Below are 24169 nucleotides of genomic sequence, written 5' to 3'. Positions count from 1 at the left end.
AAGACGCAGTCGGGGGTCTTCAATATGCCTTTGAACTGACCAATAATAATTAATAGCGCACATGCTAATCTAACATTTAGGGATAAGAAACACGGGTTCTAGACACTTTGAATAAACATGTTTACCGGACGCAGCAGTAGTCTTCAGATGACATTGGCGCGCGTGCCATGTTACCTCGGCGTTTTGTAATTTGGTACACAAATACACGGGTTTGTTGGCGACTTCTGGGTTATAAAGTTATAGGTCGGCGATCAGATAAACTGGAGTATTTGATAATAAACTTGGAATTTTGCAAATAAATACACGAACTGAAGACTTATTGAAGACGCCGACATTGCCGGATTTCGATCGGTAATAAAATGCAAATTAATTATATGAATATTCATGGCACATTATGCAACATCCAATTAAATTGTTACCAGTATCTATAAATGTTTATAAATCATTTGGTGAATTAATGTAATAGAAATACCAAGTATCGTACGAATTTTATAAGAAATAATACAATTTATTTTGAAAATGCATGAAGTTGTTTGAGAAACTCTGTGTTTTTCTATAGTTATTTATAAGAATTTACATGAATTTTGAGGCTTGCAGAATGAATTTATAAAATAAAAAAATCTTCAAGAAAGAAGAATTGTAGTTTGGAAAGTAAGAAAAAAAAATAATATTCCAAAATATAATTATTTGTGTTTGATTCAACACACCAACTTCGCAAAGTTTCTATATGAGCTGGAAAGAGATTTGCATTTAAATGCAGTAAAACACACAACGGTCAACTTTGCATGACTATAACTGACCAATAAATTAAGGTATAAACATACAGTTTACACCACAGGAAAGGAAATTTTATTAGCTTAAACTTTCATATTGAGTATTTTTCAATAATATTTCAATTTTTATGAGAATATCAGGTTTAAAAGCAATGAGGGTCATAAAACAGCGTTTTTCCAATAATGCCTGTAAAGATGGGGTACTGATATTGATAAGATGGCTATCAGCCACTGGTCAGCACGCAGCTATGTCTTGTGGTAACTGGAGAGGCTTATATTGGCTAAATGGCTGTCAAGGAAAGGGTTAACATGTATTCTATCAGTAGGGCCCAGGCCCTATGCATTCAAAAAAGTGATAGAAAGAAACTCTTACATGTTTTCTATCAGTTGATTCCAGGCCCCATTAGAAAAACTGTTAGAAAGAAACTCTCAATTTTTATTGTGTTTTCAAACAAAATAATTATTTATAAACATTCCTAATGTTTATTAAAACTAATGCCAATTTACAATAAGTTTAAAATTAATTGAATATGTCATGTTGACTGCAGCTTTCATAGTCACAATTGCTGTAACTTGAAGGAAATTAAACATGATATGTTCGAGCCTAAGGGTGTATCCCATGTAGTCAATTCGGAGTGTTAATTGAACATGTTTGACAGACCACTTCCATGTTTGCTGTATTAAATGTCACGCTTTCCTATTGACATCCAGCTTCTAATACTGGTGTTATATAACAGGTCTCATTTTGTTGGTGAGTGGGCTCAGAGGTGTATTATCTTGAGTTTGTATGACATTTGGAAACTGCTATTGGGGATTGTGTAAAAAAAGAAAGTACAAGAATAGAAATACACTTTTATCATTATCCATTGTTTCACAAACTTTAAAGGTTAATATAAATTTTAGCTTGACTGTTCACGGTTTGAGCTTTACCAATTATCCATATGCTATGGTCAAGGTTTGCATGCAACATCTCCATATCTCTGTGTCTTCTACAGGTATTCAGTGGAAATTTCACCTTGTCATTTTAATAATTATTTGAGACCAATGACCAAGGCTCATAATTCTGACATGCAAGAAGAAAACTTAGAACATGCTGGATGAGGTTTATGCACAAGTGAACATCTCTGTAAAATCTTCACGTGTTGTTCTGGTCATTATGTGTCGTCTCTGACCAGCACCCATCATTCTTACCTGCGATTTAACAGAATTAAACCTTTTTGCAAGCAGGAAATGGAGGTTCAAGTTTAGATGAAACCAGATCTTTGTATGTACTACGGATATTCAGTTTAAAGTTTTCAAATATTACTCAGGGTCAGTATGTTACCTCACTTACCACGACCCATAATTCTGACCTTTAAGCTGAATTATGCCCCTTTTGTACCTAGGAATTTCAGGTTTAGGTTTGACTGCCAAATGTTTGTATGAAGCTACAACAAATATTCAATTGAACTTTACAGACTGCTCAACATATTTAAGAGATTCAAGATTAGCATACTGTGGCATTAATCAAGCAGAAAAAGTAACACCGCTGTGATTTAATCACATAAGCAAGATGCCCCTTTTAGACAAGCATATTCAAAGTGTTTTGCTGAAAGCCAAGCTATTGGCCATGAATTTGTTAAATGAACAAGCACTTAAAAGTTTTATAATATAGTGCTAGGCCTAGTGCTGCATAAGGTAATATATCACATGATTGTGCACTGTTTCTTCAAGCAGGCAATAATGTGGCATATAATTGGCATTGCTTAAATGAAGAAGATTCTTTTAATGAGTAAACATTTGCTGCTTATAAAGCATATTTTGTTTTTATGTCTCCCACTACTATAGTGGGGGACATATTGTTTTTGCCCTGTCTGTTGGTCTGTTGGTTTGGTCAAACATTAACATTTGCCATAACTTTTGCAATATTGAAGATAGCAACTTCATATTTGGCATGCATCTGTTTCTCATGGAGCTGCACATTTTGAGTGGTGGAAGGTCAAGGTTATCTTTCAAGGTAAAAAAAAAGAGTCAAAGCGGCGCAGAAGGGGACATAGTGTTTCTGACAAACACATTTCTTGTTGTTTATTTTATTATATGCTGTGCACTTTTAGGTTTAACAGGACTGATTAAACTGATGTAAGATATGATTATTTAGAATTTGGTGTTGTTTTCTTCTACATTTTTATGTCCCCCATTATAGTAGTGGGGGACATATTGTTTTTGCCCTGTCTGTTGGTTGGTTGGTTGGTTTGCGCCAACTTTAACATTTTGCAATAACTTTTTCTATATTGAATATAATAATTTGATATTTGGCATGCATGTGTATCTCATGGAACTGCACATTTTTAGTGGTGAAAGGTCAAGGTCATCCTTCAAGGTCAGAGGTCAAATATATGTGGCCAAAATTGCTGATTTTATGAATACTTTTGCAATATTGAAGATAGCAACTTGATATTTGGCATGCATGTGTATCTCATGGAGCTGCACATTTTGAGTGGTGAAAGGTCAAGGTCAAGGTCAGAGGTCAAATATATGTGGCCCAAATCGCTTATTTTATGAATACTTTTGCAATATTGAAGGTAGCAACTTGATATTTGGCATGCATGTGTATCTCATGAAGCTGCACAATTTGAGTGGTGAAAGGTCAAGGTCATCCTTCAAGGTCAGAGGTCAAATATATGCGGCCCAAATCGCTTATTTTATGAATACTTTTGCCATATTGAAGATAGAAACTTGATATTTGGCATGCATGTGTATCTCATGGAGCTGCACGTTTTGGTGAAAGGTCAAGGTCAAGGTCATTCTTCAAGGTCAAATATATGGGTCAAAATTGCTCATGTAATGTCCCTTCTGCAATATTGAAGCTAGCAATTTTATATTTGAAATGCATGTGTATCTCATGGAGCTGCACATTTTGAGTGGTGAAGGGTCAAGGTCATCCTTCAAGGTCAAATGTCATATAGGGGGACATTGTGTTTCACAAACGCATCTTGTTTTAAATTCAATTTCTTAGTCTTATTTTGATGGCATTTCATAATTAATTTGTTTTTTCTGGTAGTGTTTAACCCTTTTTAAATGTAGATGATATGGTTCCCACATGATTTTGACATGAAAGGTATACCTTTAAGCCCATATGATATCTTTTCTGACATAATGTTGCTTAAAAGACATGGTTCATCACTGTTTAATTGCTTTTAATATTAAAGTATCTGTCTGGGTTTATGCATTGGAAAGAAAATACTCTTTACCTATGTTTATGTTAAAACATAATATGAGAATAATTTTAATGATTTCAAAAATACGTTATATCTACAGTTCTTCTCTTATGAATTTCAATCCTGATATCAAAAGCTTACTTGATCACTTCTACCTTATTTAATACGTCAAACTTAATTGATTTCATTTGTTTGTATTCCCAAATAAAATTCAATTAAGTATGTCAACAGCACACTAAAACACTACTTATAAATCAGCTGATATCAGTTTTGTATCACACAGGCATTTTAATAGTGTCATTATTGTTCATAATGGTACACTAGTCCAATAAGCACTCACCACCATTGTGGTTTTAGGGCATTTTCATCAAAAGGAGGTTTTCCGTCATATTGTCATTTTGATTTAAACATCATGACCAGATAAGATCTGTTCCCTTGTGCTTAAGATGTTCCTTAGCCTGTGTTTGTTTTTTCTTCAAAATAGTTGGGTTGGATAAATAGAGAGGTGTATTTAGTGAGTCATGCTTAATTAAGAATGCATAACATGGGCCACATTTAACTTGTGTCAGCGTTTCAAGGCTTTGCGGTGGGTGGGAAATACAAACTTTTGAATGTTCACTTAATTTCATGTAGTTACCGTTTATGAATGTTTTATAAGCTTAGCAATATTCAACAGGATGTCTTTGTAATTTGAACGGCGTGCATGGACATATAAACCGTAAGTGGGCTGTGTTTAATGCTGTGACATTGGTGTTGGATATTTGATATTTTGCCTGTAGCTGTGTAGGATTTATAATATGACGACAGTTGGACGTTTATCTATAATTGTCATAATTAATGACGGACAATCATTCATTAAGTGGTTATAGATAGCCATCCACTTTGGTTGTTTTATCCTTAACTGTTTTATGTAGAGTTCTTTAATCTGACTTCTATCTGTAAGTAATGTATAATAGAAAATTATATTGACATGTGTTTTTAAGGGGATAAAAACAGTTAAAACTAGTTTGATAATTCTTATCCTTGTTGATCTGCTATTTACTTTGCTTTGGGGAAAAAATTAAGATGTTATGCCATCAGTGAAATATGAACTGTGGTTATCAGAAAAGGAAATGTAAAGCTGCCAAAATCTTCATAAACATTAAACATTGGTGGTAAAAAGCGCCATAAAAACTTCTGAAAGCACCATAAAGAGTAGAGCCGGTTCTACATCAACAGTGCTAAAACAGACTAGATAGCACCAGAATGATGTTGTTTCTGCAACAGTTGGTGAGTCCACATTACCTGTACTTCAATCTTAATGATAAATACCATTTCTATGTTTATTTTAATAGTTGTTTTTCTGTCTTATTATTTAGAGCAATGACATGTGTTTTTCCTCGCCAAGGTAAAACAATGACTTTTGTTAAATTAACGCATGAATTGAACCCTTGAAAATGCAACATGCACTATTAACAAAGGAGTGAGTTATCTCATCTCTATATCTAAAGAACTAATATGTTATAGTAATTTATCTGTTTTATAATACAACTGTTGTCATGTCAGAAACCATCATATTGTTTCTGGACCATAATGACCCCTGATTACTGTTATACAATTCAAACATTAAACTGTTCAAGTTATAAAACCAATATCACTACTTAATATTGAGACATTTCTAATGTCTTCTCATTAAAATGCACCCTGATTTATATTTAGCTGCCATGCATCATAAACCAAGGCCAAGGGGAAGCAAAATTAGACATCTTTATGATGATATTGTTTGTATTTAATGAACCTCTGTAAACAGCAGCTAATTGTGCAGGAGATAATTCGCATACATGCAAGAATTAAATGCATGAGTTATTAACTCTGTGCTATGAGCATTCTTAAGTCTCACATTTAAACTTACAGCCTATATTGATTGATTTATGAGCCTCATCATGGAAAAATGGGTTTTATATATCATGTGGCCAGCATAGATCCAGACTAGCAGGGTCTTATATCTCATGTGGCCAGCATAGATCCAGACTAGCATGCACAAGGGTCTTATATATCATGTGGCCAGCATAGATCCAGACTAGCATGCCCGTCTGTGCAGTCTGGTGAGGAGCTATTCTGACGCTCTCTGAGTCCGCAGAACCTTGTGTGACTTAAAAGCAGACAAGGAAGCTCCTAACCAGACTGAGCAGATATGCAGGCCAGGCTGGCCCCTTGGCATGAAGTTTGTTGCATAAGACCCATTTTCGCATGAAGAAGCTGATATTTTAAAAAACAGTCCCATTGTTCTGTATAAGTTGAAAAAGCTATATATCTAGAATGTACGATCTTAGCAGATTTGTTTGGTTGTTTGGTTTTGCAAGTTGCAATTATTAATACTTTCAATTCTTTGCTTTTAGAAGGTATTATTTTGATGCACTTAATACCAATAGGTGCAATAATTTGTAGATAAAGATAAGACATAGAGGATATTTGTTGGTTTCGATGGAATATTGATTTTATTTCACAAGTGATCATGGAAAATAATATTTTCCCGAGTGGCGCAGCCACGAGTGAATATATATATATATTTTTATGATCACGAGTGAATTAAAATCGTTATTCCATCGAATCCAACACATTTTCTTTTTATTTTATGCTTTTTTTTAAAAAGTTGGTTGATTGACATAAAACTTTGCATGATGTTAGATATGTTTTTACCAGTGCATGAGTTGCTTTTTCCAAACCTTGCAAAACTGAGAAAAAAATGTATTTTTATATGTGTTAAGTATGTGTGTATTTTGTCCAAGTAAAATATCAAACACATTTGGAACATAACTTTATCTTAATCAAACATCATTTTGGGCCAATCCCAACATTTGATAGTTGTTTGTTTATTGATAATTAATAACTTTTCAGAAATCAAGCCAATTTTGGCACTGAATTAAGCTGGCTTTATGGATACTGAACAGTTGTGTAAACAGCTACATAGAAGTTTGAAGTTATCTTAGTTATCCATATCTTTTGGGTAAATATCTCCAGAGCCATAGGAGAGTGCAAATGTGGTTGCCGTTAGCGCGTTGCATTTCACTTGTGAAAACATAACTCTTATACAACTTTGTTATAGAATAACTGGAAAACATACTGCATTGTTTTTTAGTACCAGAAACTGAACCTTCCACTTGATTGTGACTTTATGAAACACAAATATGCTGATTGTGACTTTGTCTTGGATTTTTAAATCTTAAGGGCTGGTAATAATGAGGAATGGATTGTAGACAATTTGTATAGGGTGTTTTTCTCTGTGTGCTGAGCTAAAACTTGAGTGTGAGTCGATCAGCCCAAAAAATGAGGAGATATTGAATTTCAATTGTAACATTTGCAAATTTCTTATTCAAATGCAATCAGATTTTAATTACTGAGCAAATACTGTTTATTTGAGTGGCTGTTTAAAGCAAGTCAGCATTTTTGTAAAATTTACACAACTTGAGGCAAGCAATCAGAATAATTTTACAGATATTTGCAAATATCAATGTGCCTGTATTTCTTGAATGCCACTTTGTACCAGGAAAATGCAGGCTATGGTTATTAATGAGGGATATATACATTCTGTGGCAGGATTGAATGCCCTATGATGTATGGACATTTATGCTTTATTCAATGTGGATTCAGTAGTGGCTGATAAAGTGCACCTGTTGCTGCTTATATTCATGGGGATTCAATCTTTATTGCTGTTGTAGTCGAATGGCACATTTAATTTTGAAAAATGCAAAAAGTTATTTTTTCTGACAACATTATATTTGTTTGATCTGCACAGCAAAAAATCTTGTTTGCTGTATTGCCAAACAGAACAGTAATGCCAATAAATTGCTCCAACTTTGTTTGAATTGGTGAAATTTTAGCCAACAGCATATCTGAGCCAGCAGAACTCATGCACAATACATACTATTTTAACATGCATGATTATCTATTGTGTTTGGAAAATTTGATGTATGATCACTTATGGAATTTACATTGTATTCTCTTAAACAGAAATTTATGTCCGAGTCTTTGACAAATAATTTAAGAGATTACCAATTACTTTTATACATTTTGTATAATTTATTAGAATGCTGTATCATAGTAAGAAAAAATATTCAAGGGTCACTATGAATTTGTTTGATTTGCTTACAGTTCTGTATTAACAATTCTATATTGGTTACTTAAGGTTTACGCTAAACACATAGCATGTAATTTGCGTGTCATTTGTTCATAATGAGTGATACAGATGCAAGCGGAATTCTCGAAAGCAGCAGACTTGGCTGATGTCTGAAAAAGTGTTCAGCGTACTTTGTGGTATGACTTAAATATGAAGTACCTGTGATAGAGGCAGTTGCATAGTGGCACATGAGGCAACGTTTATGGGTGAACGAGAATAACGAGATTATTTGGACAAATGTTATTATGATGGCATCACTAATATATAGATTTTATTTAATTATGTGTGAACAATGGATCTGTCAGTGCAAACAATGCTTTTAAAAGAATGAAATGATTTAAAGATGTGAATAAACCATCTAGGAAATGAATGTCGCAATTTTCTATGCAATTTCTTAAATCATAAACAGTATTAAAACTTACTTGACAATAAAAAAAAGTATAGCATTTGATTTGTTATGTGATACTTGACAAATGGGAATTTATTCTATTACAATTATAGCTTGGAAGGATTTATACTGATGGTGGAAAACAGTCTGTTCTGTGCTTGCAATGGTATATTGGTAAACTACAATAATTTCCGTTCATATAATGTTCCTCTACTTCATAGCTGAGTTTGATTACCAGCCATGATGAATAAGACCTTAGTAAAAAATCCCGCTATGTTGTACATTTTGTGTTTGTGACATGATGGAAAGTTGGCTGCCATTTTGGTTGACAAGAACCAGGAAGTTCAGCCTGTCCACCTCTGATCTCCACGGTCACCAGGTAAGCCATGTCACAGTCTCAAAGCAATCTCATACATGTATAATTAGCATGAGCCGTTGGCTGCTAAATTGTGTTTGATTGTAAGAAAAGCTATTATGAGCTCTATACATGATGAACTGAAAGAACACATGTTGGCATCTGTGGGCAGAATGTAAGGTCATCACGGTTTAGTGTATAAGGTGCCCTGCTAGCGACCAGGAGTTCAAGTATCTGATCCCACATTGAGATCGTTCTTTCATCTCTTTTAGACATCAAGCAATGGTTCTACCATGGAGTGGGACTCAAAAAAGTTTTTAAAAAGCCCAAGGCTCTCAGTGCACTGAAGCTATTATACATGGGTTTAAACTAGAATGTAATGTTAGTATTTGAAAATAATAAAATTGGTCCCAAAAGCATTCATTGCCAGTATGATATCTGGCAAATGTAATATTAAAGTCTGCACAGACTTATCAATGACATCACTATCCGCTTTTATGGAATTGTTTGTTTTAAAGCGTGTCTTTTCCAGTGGAAAATTAGCACAGGTTAACCTGAGACCACACTGAGACCACACTGAGACCACACTGAGTCCACACTGAGACCACACTGAGACCACACTGAGACCACCCTGAGACCACACTGAGACCACACTGAGACCACACTGAGACCACACTGAGACCACACGGAGACCACACTGAGACCACACTGAGACCACACTGAGACCACACTGAGACCACACTGAGACCACCCTGAGACCACACTGAGACCACACTGAGACCACCCTGAGACCACCCTGAGACCACACTGAGACCACACTGAGACCACACTGAGACCACACTGAGACCACACTGAGACCACACTGAGACCACACTGAGACCACCCTGAGACCACACTGAGTCCACACTGAGACCACACTGAGAACACACTGATAACACACTGAGACCACACTGAGTCCACACTGAGACCACACTTAGACCACACTGAGACCACACATGCATTTGGCCCCGTTTTACCAGAACAAGGCTCATAATTATATTCTCTTGATTTTGAAGAGTAAACAAGAAATCAAGAGGTAAACAGGCCAGACACAGAACAGCAATAAAGTCAAGTAGTTGCCTAATTATTTGTTTTAAGGCTGCCATATATTCATGTTTGATTACCATTGATAGAAGTGTGTCAACCACATCAAAAGACTTCCTGTTTTTAAGTCTGGATATCCTTCCACATCTATGCTTTCTAATTTTATGACACTTTCATTGCCATATTCATGTTTGTCAGTCCAAAGGTTTGAATGAAAGTTTCAACAATTCTTCCACAATGTGTCCTATAGATACGTAATTAACATTACAGTGTTTTGTAAATGACTTCCACATACAGTTTTTTGGAAGTCTTTAACATTATTATGGTTTATAACAAAAGGTTTTCCAGTCAATATAAATATGATTAATAAAATAACTGGCACCTGTTTGAAAAGTTGTGATTTATTTTCTCGTTATCATTAGTATGTGATGTGTTCCTGATAGTCTCATGATTTATTGCAAGTACTGAGCTGAGGTCTATCAGTTGTCAGCATACTGTCATGTGTTCATTGGAACAGATAAGAATGGAATAATAGTTTCCAGGAACTTGTGCCCTGTATTGAGTTTTTATGCCCCCGGATCAAAAGATCGGGGGGTATATTGTTTTTGACCTGTCTGTCTGTCTGTCTGTCATTGTGTCAGTCAGTCATTGTATGTGTGTGTCACAAACTTTAACCTTGGTTTAAAGTTTTATAACTTTTGCAGTGTTGAAGATAGCAACTTCATATTTGGCATGCATGTGTATCTCATGGAGCTGCACATTTTGAGTGGTGAAAAGTCAAGGTCAAGGTCATCCTTCAAGGTCAAAGGTCAAATATCATTGTATTTTTCGTTCCTAAAACTTTGACCTTCGTTAAAGTTTGGTCATAACTTTTTGAATATTGAAGATAGCAACTTGATATTTGGCATGCATGTGTATCTCATGGAGCTGCACATTTTGAGTGGCTAAAGGTCAAGGTCATCGTTCATGGTCAAATTTATGGCTTCAAAGCGGCGCAATAGGGGACATTGTGTTTCTGACAAACACATCTCTTGTTTTGTGCCTGAGATACGATGTTTCCCTTTTTACGGCCTCGCAGTTTCAACATTTTCAAAACAATAACACGTGGTTACATAGATGCTTTCTTCCATACATATTATTGTGCTGAAGGTTATACTGAAAGTGCTTGGATGAAGCGGAAAGAATCCGGGTATTTCGGAGTTCTGACCCAGGTATTTCCGGATCAGATTTACTCGTTACGCAGAAGAAAAATACGATATGCGTAATCGGCAATTTAAATTGGGTTTCGGTACGCATGGTTTTATTTTTCTATTCGTAATGGGCAATTTTACAATGGGTATTTACGCAAATACGCACCTTATCTGTAGCTCTGGGGATACTGTATTTCGTTTTGAAACCAAGCTTACTGGATGTTGAGCACAAAACTATCGTATCTCAAAATGGAAATAAATAGCATGTACAACTGTTTAACACTCAACGCTTCAAATAATGTGTGCGTGTGCCTGTCCAATTCAATCAGCAAATTCGTTCCTGCTCAAAGGCTGTGTTCTTTATAAATTTCACGATTTTTTTCATATTGCATTATGTGCTCCAATAATTTTCATAACATGAAATTATTGCAATTCCCCAAATCCTTAACTATGCAGCCCGTGGTAAAGTGTCATTAGTTGAACACTGTTACAGTGTTGACAATATTTCCAAGGTAAAGACACTTGAGTTCAACTAAAAGCTTGCCGTCATTGTTTATAGGGATCGGAGCACATATGATAATGTTTTTTATCACAATTAATAATGTTTAAAGGCAATGGTGTTACTATCAATAGCACATAAAACTATTGGAATCAGAGTATTTATATATACTGAACAATATTTAAACCTAAAAATAGAAAGTTCCTTGTTGGGAAATTATCAGTAGTAATAGGCATGGAAAGACAGACAAATTATATGTGTGAAAAACATTGTACAATATAAATAATGAAACTGACAAAAATGGTTTGACCACAGACGAAAGGGCTGTGAAAAATATTTGTTTGTTGCATTTTGATAGTTTTGACAAAAAGATGTTGATTTTGTTTGAAAAGAGGTTAAATATATAAATCCCTGATCCTCACCTGTCATTAGGCGGCATAGGTGTGAAAGAACCAAAGTCCTTGTGCATGTTAAAGATGTAATTCCCAAATCTTAATTTCTGTTGTAAACTTTACATAAGCATAAAATTTATCATACTTTATGATAAAATTGGATTATGAGAATTAAGTTCAGTTGCTTCAACATTTCTAAAAATATTCAGACATTAAGTGTGAATGACATTTGAATGTATAAAAGTAATAAAAATTGGTGTCAACAGCTCAGATACATGTACAGAAGTACTGTGTCTCTTAAAAAGGACGTAGTGGGGATGTATACAAGAGTCATGGTACGTATCAGAAGTATGATGGATACACACAAGTTTACAAACATGTTTTTGAATAAAATAAATACAATTAGTGAAATTATATAGTTGAGGTATATTGCATTAAAATAAAAATTTATTACATTATACCTATGGCGTCTTAACATTTATTTTGTGATTTATGTTAAGTGTTATCATTTCAACAGCTGTATTTCATAATCTTTTACTATATGTAAATCACCTGTGAAATGAGGCCTTTTGTGTGATTTGATTTGAAATGGTTTGATTGAAATATTTTTCATCTGATCTAAGCTTTTTATTGGCTATAACAATAAATCAATTACAGAGATATTTAAGTTTGTGTTTGACTTGCCTGGCAAATCTTGAAGTATTGATTTTATCAAAAGTAACAAAACATTCTTGTTGCAAATAATGACTTTGACTTATTTTTGAAATGATCGGTTTTGTATACAAACAGATCATATTTGGATTTCAGCTTATCTTACTATAATCTGTGGATATAGTTAATGTGTTACATAGATAGCCTAATGATGGTTGGTGTGGGTTCATCTGGCCTGTTAATCATTGCGATATCCTCCAAAATGTGAACAGAATAATATAACTGATAAGATAAACTTCTAAAACATTTAAGAGATATGACCATTCCTGAAATTGTAAACATTATTGTTATTCTTCATATTATACAATAACAATATTATACATTTTGTCTTTTTAATTGTGGTATGTTACTTAAAATTGAGATGCTAATCTACATGTAGCACTGTTGTTGCTTAATTTCATACAGCCACATCATGCTAAAATGGGTCTTATGCCAGCCCGAGACCAGCCTACGCAATTCCACAGTCTCTTCAGAAGCTGTGATTTCAGCTATAAAGTCAATCAATGTTTTGTGTAATAAATGCACAGGCTGGTGTATAGCTACACAGGCTGCATATGGGAGTACAGGCTGGTGTATAGCTACACAGGCTGCATATGGGAGTACAGGCTGGTTTATAGCTACACAGGCGGCATATGGGAGTACAGGCTGGTTTATAGCTACACAAGCTGCATATGGGAGTACAGGCTGGTGTATAGCTACACAGGCTGCATATGGGAGTACAGGCTGGTTTATAGCTACACAGGCTGCATATGGGAGTACAGGCTGGTTTATAGCTACACAAGCTGCATATGGGAGTACAGGCTTGTTTATAGCTACACAAGCTGCATATGGGAGTACAGGCTGGTTTATAGCTACACAATCTGCATATGGGAGTACAGGCTTGTTTATAGCTACACAAGCTGCATATGGGAGTACAGGCTGGTGTATAGCTACACAGGCTGCATATGGGAGTACAGGCTGGTTTATAGCTACACAAGCTGCATATGGGAGTACAGGCTGGTTTATAGCTACACAAGCTGCATATGGGAGTACAGGCTGGTTTATAGCTACACAGGCTGCATATGGGAGTACAGGCTGGTTTATAGCTACACAAGCTGCATATGGGAGTACAGGCTGGTGTATAGCTACACAGGCTGCATATGGGAGTACAGGCTGGTTTATAGCTACACAAGCTGCATATGGGAGTACAGGCTGGTTTATAGCTACACAGGTGGCATATGGGAGTACAGGCTGGTTTACAGCTACACAGGCTGCATATGGGAGTACAGGCTGGTGTATAGCTACACAGGCGGCATATGGGAGTACAGGCTGGTGTATAGCTACACAGGCTGCATATGGGAGTACAGGCTGGTTTATAGCTGGTTGGCTTTGTCATTTAAATAAGACATGACCTTACTATTAAACAAATGACTTTCACCAGAGTATGATTTGGAAACATTAATTTATAGATTGTTATTGAGTTCCAAATTTCTTGTTGAAGTTTTAATTTTACAACATGGAAACTCTTTTGTTTCTTGTAACCATTTAAATCTCATTTTAAAGTTGTCAGAAAGAATTCGAGACCAATTGGCTAGGAAGCTCAGTCTGAGCAAAACTGTTCTGGAGCTGCTGTTTACCAGGCATGTCACCACATGGGAGGACAGATAAGTTGTTAAATCTAAATGTAAACTACTAAATACCTGTGTTTCAGGATTGTCTGCTCAAGAGGAAGCTACAAGCTTCCATTTGCTGTTGTCCAGAGCAACCAAGTCATCAAGAAAACATGTGATAACTTTGAATGGCCTGATAAACACTTCAAATGTACAAGTACAAAAAAGCAATTTTAAAAAACTATGGAACGCCTTGTCTGTCTCCTGTTGACTTTTGATATATCTGATGTTTCATTGAAATCATGTGGGTTTAAATCATATGATATGTGTTTATTATAATAGTTTGCTATGTGTTTGCCATCGTATGCTGTGTGTTTGTCATGGTATACTGTGTTTTTGTGATGGTACACTGTGTGTTTGTCATCATGGTATGCTGTGTGTTTATCATGGTATGCTGTGTGTTATACTATCCTGCGGTTTTATCAAACATGATGTCCTTTTCATTCGCAATTATGTAAGTTGGCGTTATTTTCATTCGGAACACTCGGTTCTTGTCAAAGATCTAATCTAATCGTATGTCCGTTGGTTCCGTTATGTCTGTCTTTCTGTCACAGCATACCATTACAAACACACAGCATACCATCACAAACACACAGTATACCATCACAAACACACAGCATACTATGGCAGCACACAGCATACTATTATAAGAACATACCATATGACTTAAACCCGCATCATTTCAATTAAACACACAGAATACCACGACAAACACACAGCATTCCATCACAAACACACAGCATACCATCACAAACTTACAGCATTCCATCACAAACACACTGCATTCCATCACAAACACACAGCATACCATCACACACACAGCATACCATCACAAACACACAGCATACCGTGATAAACACGCAGCATGCCATCACAAACACGCAGCATACCATCACAAACACGCGGCATATAAAGAAATATGTAGCAGCGGTCAGGGAAAACCAGGCCTAATGCATGTGCATAAAGGAATATGTAGCAACAATCAGGGAAAACCAGGCCTAATGCATGTGCATAAAGGAATATGTAGCAGCGGTTAGGGAAAACCAGGCCTAATGCATGTGCATAAAGGAATATGTAGCAACAGTCAGAGAAAACCAGGCCTAATGCATGTGCATAAAGGAATATGTAGCAACGGTCAGGGAAAACCAGGCCTAATGCATGTGCATAAAAGAATATGTAGCAGCGGTCAGGGAAAACCAGGCCTAATGCATGTGCATAAAGGAATATGTAGCAATGATCAGGGAAAACCAGGCCTAATGCATGTGCATAGAGGAATATGTAGCAGCGATCAGAGAAAACCAGGCCTAATGCATGTGCATAAAGGAATATGTAGCAGCGGTCAGGGAAAACCAGGCCTAATGCATGTGCATAAAGGAATATGTAGCAGCGGTCAGGGAAAACCAGGCCTAATGCATGTGCATAAAGGAATATGTAGCAACGGTCAGAGAAAACCAGGCCTAATGCATTTGCATAAAGGAATATGTAGCAGCGATCAGGGAAAACCAGGCCTTATGTATGTGCATAAAGGAATATGTAGCAGCAGTCAGAGAAAACCAGGCCTAATGCATGTGCATAAAGGAATATGTAGCAACGGTCAGAGAAAACCAGGCCTAATGCATGTGCATAAAGGAATATGTAGCAACGATCAGGGAAAACCAGGCCTAATGCATGTGCATAAAGGAATATGTAGCAACGACCAGGGAAAACCAGGCCTAATGCATGTGAATAAAGGAATATGTAGCAACGATCAGGGAAAACCAGGCCTAATGCATGTGCTTAAAGGAATATGTAGCAACGGCCAGGGAAAACCAGGCCTAATGCATGTGCATAAAGGAATATGTAGCAGCGATCAGAGAAAACCAGGCCTAATGCATGTGCATAAAGGAATATGTAGCAGCAGTCAGAGAAAACCAGGCCTAATGCATGGTCATAAAGGAATATATAGCAGCGGTCAGGGAAAACCAGGCCTAATGCATGTGCATAAAGGAATATGTAGCAGCGATCAGGGAAAACCAGGCCTAATGCATGTGCATAAAGGAATATGTAGCAACGATCAGGGAAAACCAGGCCTAATGCATGTGCATAAAGGAATATGTAGCAGCGATCAGAGAAAACCAGGCCTAATGCATGTGCATAAAGGAATATGTAGCAATGATCAGGGAAAACCAGGCCTCATGCATGTGCATAAAGGAATATGTAGCAGCGATAAGAGAAAACCAGGCCTAATGCATGTGCATAAAGGAATATGTAGCAGCGGTCAGGGAAAACCAGGCCTAATGCATGTGCATAAAGGAATATGTAGCAACGGCCAGGGAAAACCAGGCCTAATGCATGTGAATAAAGGAATATGTAGCAACGATCAGGGAAAACCAGGCCTAATGCATGTGCTTAAAGGAATATGTAGCATAGGCCAGGGAAAACCAGGCCTAATGCATGTGCATAAAGGAATATGTAGCAGCGATCAGGGAAAACCAGGCCTAATGCATGTGCTTAAAGGAATATGTAGCATAGGCCAGGGAAAACCAGGCCTAATGCATGTGCATAAAGGAATATGTAGCAGCGATCAGGGAAAACCAGGCCTAATGCATGTGCTTAAAGGAATATGTAGCATAGGCCAGGGAAAACCAGGCCTAATGCATGTGCATAAAGGAATATGTAGCAGCGGTCAGAGAAAACCAGGCCTAATGCATGTGCATAAAGGAATATGTAGCAGCGGTCAGAGAAATCAGGCCTAATGCATGTGCATAAAGCGTCTTTCAGATAAGCCTTTGTGACACTGCTTAGACTGGGATTTTATTCGGGAAGACTTTGTTAAAACTGAAAATTCCAGAGAAGAGGAGATTGTTGTCCCTGTGTAGTCCACAGTCCAATGTGGGACAATACTTTAGGCACATGCCTTTAGCCTGGTTTTGGCAGAGCTTGTTGAATATTATTTAATACGCTTACAATGTGTTGTTAACCTCATTTAATATGATATGGTATTTGTTTACCAGGGAAGAATGAAGTTTTTTCCTTTTATTGTCTTTGAGATGAGGTAACAACAAAGTGGAATTACATACAAAAACAAAGTACAAAGTAAACAATCGATATCAACAGTAAGAACTTAAATGTTGTTAACCATTAAACACCAATATACGTTCTATAAAATTACACAAACTATTCATTGTTTGGTAAATGTTGAATGGGGGGCCTGTCTTTTGAATGGCATGTAAATATTTTTATAATGATAATACGCTTTGGTATTTTATAAAATATTCTTCACTGATTGAAAGCTGTGAAGACCAAGACTGTGATTATAGCTTGATAGTGGTTTGGTGGAAAGCAAAGCATGTGGATTTATAACTATCCTGAAATCATACATTATTTTCCTAATTGTTTCGTTCTTATATATCATAAACCTGATATGATCTGAACTCTGTAATTCAAATATAAAGTATGACTGATTAAAATCTTGAAAGCAATTAATTAAACAATCAATAAAGAATGATTCTGCCATTTAAAGTTTATATTTGAATTTCATGACACCCAGGGTCAAATGAATTCCAATTTCTGCCATTTAAAGTTTATATTTGAATTTCATGACACCCAGGGTCAAATGAATTCCAATTTTCGCAGTCATTTTTCTCGTATGTTTATTTAAACCTAATTTGAAGAACTTATCAAATTTCGCAAAAAGCTATATGGCTTGTGTGTTTTCTATCTGTCTGCGCTCAAAAGTGTTTCGGTAGCCAAGATGTAGAAGATTTCAAGTACAACTGGAAATGGATTGTACAGGACACCATGTTGTGTGGAATTTCAATGTGTCAATATTTGGTACTGTTTAAAGTGTTTTGATGGATCTTTTTACATAATTTGATAACACCTGAAGATGTCAGGACAAGATTAGGGGTTCCTTTTGGATGACAAGGGTATCACAACCCCAATTACCTCTCCCTTTCAATTGTTAACATCAATAAGCTATAGAACAGTAGAGGATAGAGACACTTGGGTTTTATAACAGGCAGGAATAATGGAATTTGTATAGTGCTTATCGTTGAAGAGATTTGTGATTGTGTGATAATGTACACTTATGTTCACAGATTAAGCATTTAAGAAGTTAAAATAGAAATGTTGCATAACAAAATGCATTTCTGATGTAGATTTTATGTGTATTTTCTTGAATTTAAATACTAAATGTGTCGAGAACATGTTTTTGTAGTTTTGGATTGTTAATCATTTGACTGTGTGTTCCTGTGTTGTTGGCTGAATGTTATGGAATATGTATCACAATCCTTTGAAGAGGAAGTTTGCTCCAAAACCACCCAGGACGCCGGTAATTACTTGCTTCTTATCACTCTTTACTACAACTACTATAATTGTGTTCTTGTCTGAACCATAGTCAGCAATTTAATGTTTGACCATCATAGAAAATGACATTCTTGTTTGCAGTGTTTTGACCTTGTCCAAATCAGTGATCTTAATCATAGTTGATTATGGGGATCATGAAGAACATGGCTAACTCTAAGTCAAAATAATTGCACAGGAAATAATCTTGCTGCAATATTGTCTTGATGATGTTTATATCATTGGATATTTTGTCAGCTCCAACTTTACTGTCTGGTCGAGGTCATGGTGTCTGTGCTTATGTCACCCGTGCCACGTATTTCAAGTATTAATGTCATTATGGCCTTAAACATGGTTTACCCCCTGAAACTTTACACTGCAATCATTATACAAACTTCTCAAACACACTGACAAGACTCTTGTCACAGTATCTGCGAAATCAAACACCATGAATTGTGGTAGCGTGTCCCTTTTAAATTGATTTGCAATAAATTATTAAACCGTTTAATAGATGTCTTCAATTTTCAGTTTGAGTATTCATTTTCTTCTGACATAAATCAGTTTTGCTAAAACCTCCAAAGACCTTTTTATATATTGGTATTCATCTCTATTAACATTACACAATGGTACAATATTGATGTACTTAAAATGTCATTTATAAAATTTCACTGTAATTTAGCTCTTCATTTTAATACAAGTCCTATAATTTCGTGTATTCAGTTCAGTTTCTAAGAGTTAGGACAGAACATCAATCTTGGTTTGATATCTTGAATCAAAACAAATTGATATCCTTGATAAATTAATAATTTAATTCGTGTAATATCTTGGCTTGATATGAAATTCAATACATAAGTCTGTTGTTTATGTATTCACCTTATCAAACTTTCTTAAAGTTTATTTGCCAGTTTTGCCTAATTTAAAAAATATATTATAATAAATATAATGTGTAATTAAAAAAAAAACAGAAACAAAAGAATAAAACGATTAATTTATAAATTGTCACTAAAAATAAATTATGCAATACATAAAATATTAAAGTTAAAAAAAAATTGTAAAATGTATTTTTTTGTAAAACATTTTAGTAACCTAATGAAAAATGATAATAGGAAGATTATTTTAATTCCAACATAACTAAAGATGACACAAAAAAGAACTATTCATGAATTATTTTGATTATGACTTAAGACTGCATTTTTAGCTCACGTGATTGCTCAGGTGAGCTTTTGTGACCGGTCCGTCCGTCATCCGTTCATCCACATTTGTTTGTTAACACTCTAGAGGCCACATTTATATTCCGATCTTCATAAAACTTGGTCAGAAGATTTGTCCCAATGATATCTTGATCGAGTTCGAAACTGGGTCATGCTGGGTCAAAAACTAGGTCACTAGGTCAAAAAAAAGAAAAACCTTGTAAACACAGTAGAAGTCACATTTAATGCCCAATCTCCATGTAACTTTGTCAAAATGTTTGTCTTAATGATATGTTGGTTGAGTTCAAAAGTGGTTCCGGTCTGTTGAAAAACATGGCCACCAGTGGGCGGGGCAGTTTTCCTTATTTGGCTATAGAGAAACCTTGTAAACACTCTGGAAGTCACAATTTTTGCCCAATCATCATGAAACTTGGTCAAAACAGTGGTTTTATTGATATCTTGGAATAGTTCGAAAATGGTCCAGATCTGTGAAAAAACATGGCCGCCAGTGGGCGGGGCATTTTTCTCTATATGTATATAGTGAAAACATGTGAACACACTAGAAGTCACATTTTTGGCCCAATTTTCATGAAATTTTGCCAGAACATTTGTTTCCTTGATACAAGAGTTGAGTTCGAAAATGGTTCCGGTCAGTTGAATAACATAGCTGCCGGGGGGGGGGGGGCAGTTTTCTTACATTTATATAGTAAAAAAAGCTTCTGAACACTCTAGATGTCACATTTTTTGCCCAATCATCATGAAAAGATTGGTTTATATATATATATATCTCAGATGAGTTTGCAAATGGTCCCGATCGGTAAAAAAACATGGCCGCCAGGGGGGTGGGGCAGTTTTCCTTAAGTGACTATATAGAGAGAAACCTTGTGATCGAACACTATAGAAGTCACATACTTTGCCATATTATCATCGTGAAACTTAGTCAATACATTGGTTTTATTAATTTCTTGGACAAGTTGGAAAATGGCTCAGATCGGTGAAACACACTTTTTAGCTCACCTGATTGCTCTTTGTCTGCTGTCCGTCTGTCCACATTTGGTTTGTAAACACTCTAGCATTCACATTTCTCAAGCATTCTTTATCAAAGTTGCTGAAAGATCTCAGTCAAGTTTGATGATGAACAAAATCACATGATGAATGCCATAATTATTGCCCTTAGATTGTCCTAATTTTCATTATATTATACAAAATCCTTGTAAACACTCTAGAAGTCACAATTTTGTTTCAGATTTTATTAATCTTGGTCATAATATTTATTATGCCCCCCTTCGAAGAAGAGGGGGTATATTGCTTTGCACATGTTGGTCTGTCGGTCAGTCGGTCCACCAGGTGGTTTCCGGATGATAACTCAAGAACGCTTGGGGCTAGGATCATGAAACTTCATAGGTACATTGATCATGACTCGCAGATGACCCCTATTGATTTTGAGGTCACTACGTCAAAGGACCCGAAATAGTAAAATGGTTTCAGGATGATAACTCAAGAACGCTTATGCCTAGGATCATAAAATTTGATAGGTAGATTGATCATGACTCGCAGATGACCCCTATAGATTTTCAGGTCACTAGGTCAAAGGTCAAGGTCACAGTGACCCGAAATAGTAAAATGGTTTGCGGATGATGACTCAAGAACGCTTATGCCTAGGATCATGAAACTTCGTAGGAAGATTGATAATGGCTGTGAGATTACCCCTATTGGTTTTTAGGTCACTAGGTCAAAGGTCAAGGTCACGGTGACCCGAAATAGTAAAATGGTTTCCGGATGATAACTCAAGAACGCTTATGCCTAGGATCATGAAACTTCATAGGTACATTGATCATGACTCGCAGATGACCCCTATTGATTTTCAGGTCACTAGGTCAAAGGTCAAGGTCACGGTGACCCGAAATAGTAAAATGGTTTCCGGATGATAACTCAAGAACGCTTATGTCTAGGATCATAAAACTTCATAGGTACATTGATCATGACTCGCAGATGACCCCTATTGATTTTCAGGTCACTAGGTCAAAGGTCAAGGTCACAGTGACAAAAAACATATTCACACAATGGCTGTCACTACAACGGAAAGCCCATATGGGGGCATGCATGTTTTACAAACAGCCCTTGTTATGTCCTCCACTATAGTAGTGGGGGACATATTGTTTTTGCCCTGTCTGTTGGTTGGTCTGTTGGTTGGTTGGTTGGTTGGTTGGTCTGTTGGTTTGCGCCAACTTTAACATTTTGCAATAACTTTTGCTATATTGAATATAGCAACTTGATATTTGGCATGCATGTGTATCTCATGGAGCTGCACATTTTGAGTGGTGAAAGGTCAAGGTCAAGGTCATCCTTCAAGGTCAGAGGTCAAATACCTGTGGCCAAAATCGCTCATTTTATGAATACTTTTGCAATATTGAAGATAGCAACTTGATATTTGGCATGCATGTGTAACTTATGGAACTGCACATTTTGAGTGGTGAAAGGTCAAGGTCATCCTTTAAGGTCAGAGGTCAAATATATGTTGCCCAAATCGCTTATTTTATGAATACTTTTGCAATATTGAAGATAGGAACTTGATATTTGGCATCCATGTGTATCTCATGGAGTTGCACATTTTGAGTGTTGAAAGGTCAAGGTCAAGGTCATCCTTCTAGGTCAAATATATGGGTCAAAATTGCTCATGTAATGTATCTTCTGCAATATTGAAGCTAGCAATTTTATATTTGACATGCATGTGTATCTCATGGAGCTGCACATTTTGAGTGGTGAAGGGTCTAGGTCAAGGTCATCCTTCAAGGTCAAACGTCATATACGGGGACATTGTGTTTCACAAACACATCTTGTTTTTGTAAGCAAAGTTTGATGTTTGGTAAAGGGGGTCAACTCAAAATATTGGTCACCATTTTAAATCTTTAAAACAAAAACACTCCATACGCCAGAGTTTTGGTTCAATAATGATGAAACTTGACCAGGATGTTTGTCTGGTCAATATCTAGGTCAAGTTTGGCATTAGGTAAACAATAAATGAACCGACTCATCTCAGGTGAGCAAACTGGCCCTCTTGTTATTGATCATACCGCTACATTGATATCTTCATGATATAACGTTGCCTGATATATTTGTTTATATCAGTTCAATGGGAAGTTGTTATGTCAGTGACTGTTTGGAGGTAGTTTATATTAATCGGAATCAATATAAATTTATCATTTATGTTCATATAATATCAGATTTAACTTTACAAACAATTTGATACCAAGATGTTATATATTTTACACACAAAAAAGCAATATAAACAGCAGAAAACATATTGTACAAGTACTCATGACGTCATTATTAACATTATTAAAATTTTCGTTCCGGCATTTCATTTTTATGCCTACCTTCAAAGAAGAGGTGGTATATTGTTTTGCACATGTCGGTCTGTCGGTCGGTCCGTCCACCAGATGGTATTCGGATGATAACTCAAGAACATTTTGGCCTAGGATCATGACTTCATAGGTATATTGATCATGACTGGCAGATGACCCCTATTGATTTTCAGGTCACTAGGTCAAAGGTCAAGGTCACAGTGATTCGAAATAGTTAAATGGTTTCTGGATGATAACTCAAGAATGCTTTGGCCTAGGATCATGAAACTTCATAGGTGCATTGATCATGACTGGTAGATGACCCCTATTGATTTTCAGGTCACTAGGTCAAAGGTCAAGGTCACAGTGACTTGAAACAGTAAAATGGTTTCCTGATGATAACTCAAGAATGCTTAGGCCTAGGATCATGAAACTTCATAGGTACATTGATCATGACTGGCAGATAACCCCTATCGATTTTCAGGTCACTAGGTCAAAGGTCAAAGTCACAGTGACAAAAAACGTATTCACACAATGGCTCCCACTACAACTGACAGCCCATATGGGGGGCATGCATGTTTTACAAACAGCCCTTGTTTTTTAGCTCACCTGTCACAAAGTGACATGGTGAGCTTATGTGACCGTGTGATGTCTGGCGTCCGTTGTGTGTGCGTGTGTGCGTGCGTGCGTCCGTCAACAATTTGTTTGTGTAGACAGTAGAGGTCACAGTTTTCATCCAATCTTTATGAAATTTGGTCAGAATGTTTATCTTGATGAAATCTGGGTTGGGATTGTATTTGGGTCATCTGGGGTCAAAAACTAGGTCACTAGGTCAAATAAGAGAAAAACCTTGTGTAGACAATAGAGGTCACAGTTTTCATCCAATCTTTATGAAATTTGGTCAGAATGTTTATTTTGA

General features: G+C 36.2%; 1 protein-coding gene across 7 annotated transcripts in view; it reads left to right on the top strand.

The window, feature by feature from the left end:
• LOC127865164 (regulator of G-protein signaling loco-like) overlaps positions 1-24169 on the top strand; it is a 124361-nt gene that overhangs the window by 12376 nt on the left and 87816 nt on the right. The window contains exons 1-2 of one of the 7 annotated variants that reach the window (XM_052405091.1): positions 4517-4688; positions 5036-5239. The exons of 3 other annotated variants lie outside the window; for them this stretch is intronic. In XM_052405091.1, the coding sequence (XP_052261051.1) occupies positions 5216-5239 (24 nt within the window). In that variant the 5' untranslated portion in view covers positions 4517-4688; positions 5036-5215. Of the gene's footprint in view, positions 1-4516; positions 5240-8224; positions 8894-18224; positions 18706-24169 lie in introns of those variants that run through there. 3 more of the 7 variants (XM_052405090.1, XM_052405087.1, XM_052405088.1) reach the window with 3 other exon arrangements.

This window comes from Dreissena polymorpha, chromosome 1, assembly GCF_020536995.1.
Source record: "Dreissena polymorpha isolate Duluth1 chromosome 1, UMN_Dpol_1.0, whole genome shotgun sequence".
Taxonomy (NCBI): domain Eukaryota; kingdom Metazoa; phylum Mollusca; class Bivalvia; order Myida; family Dreissenidae; genus Dreissena; species Dreissena polymorpha.
This window is presented reverse-complemented; position numbering and strand designations above follow the sequence as displayed.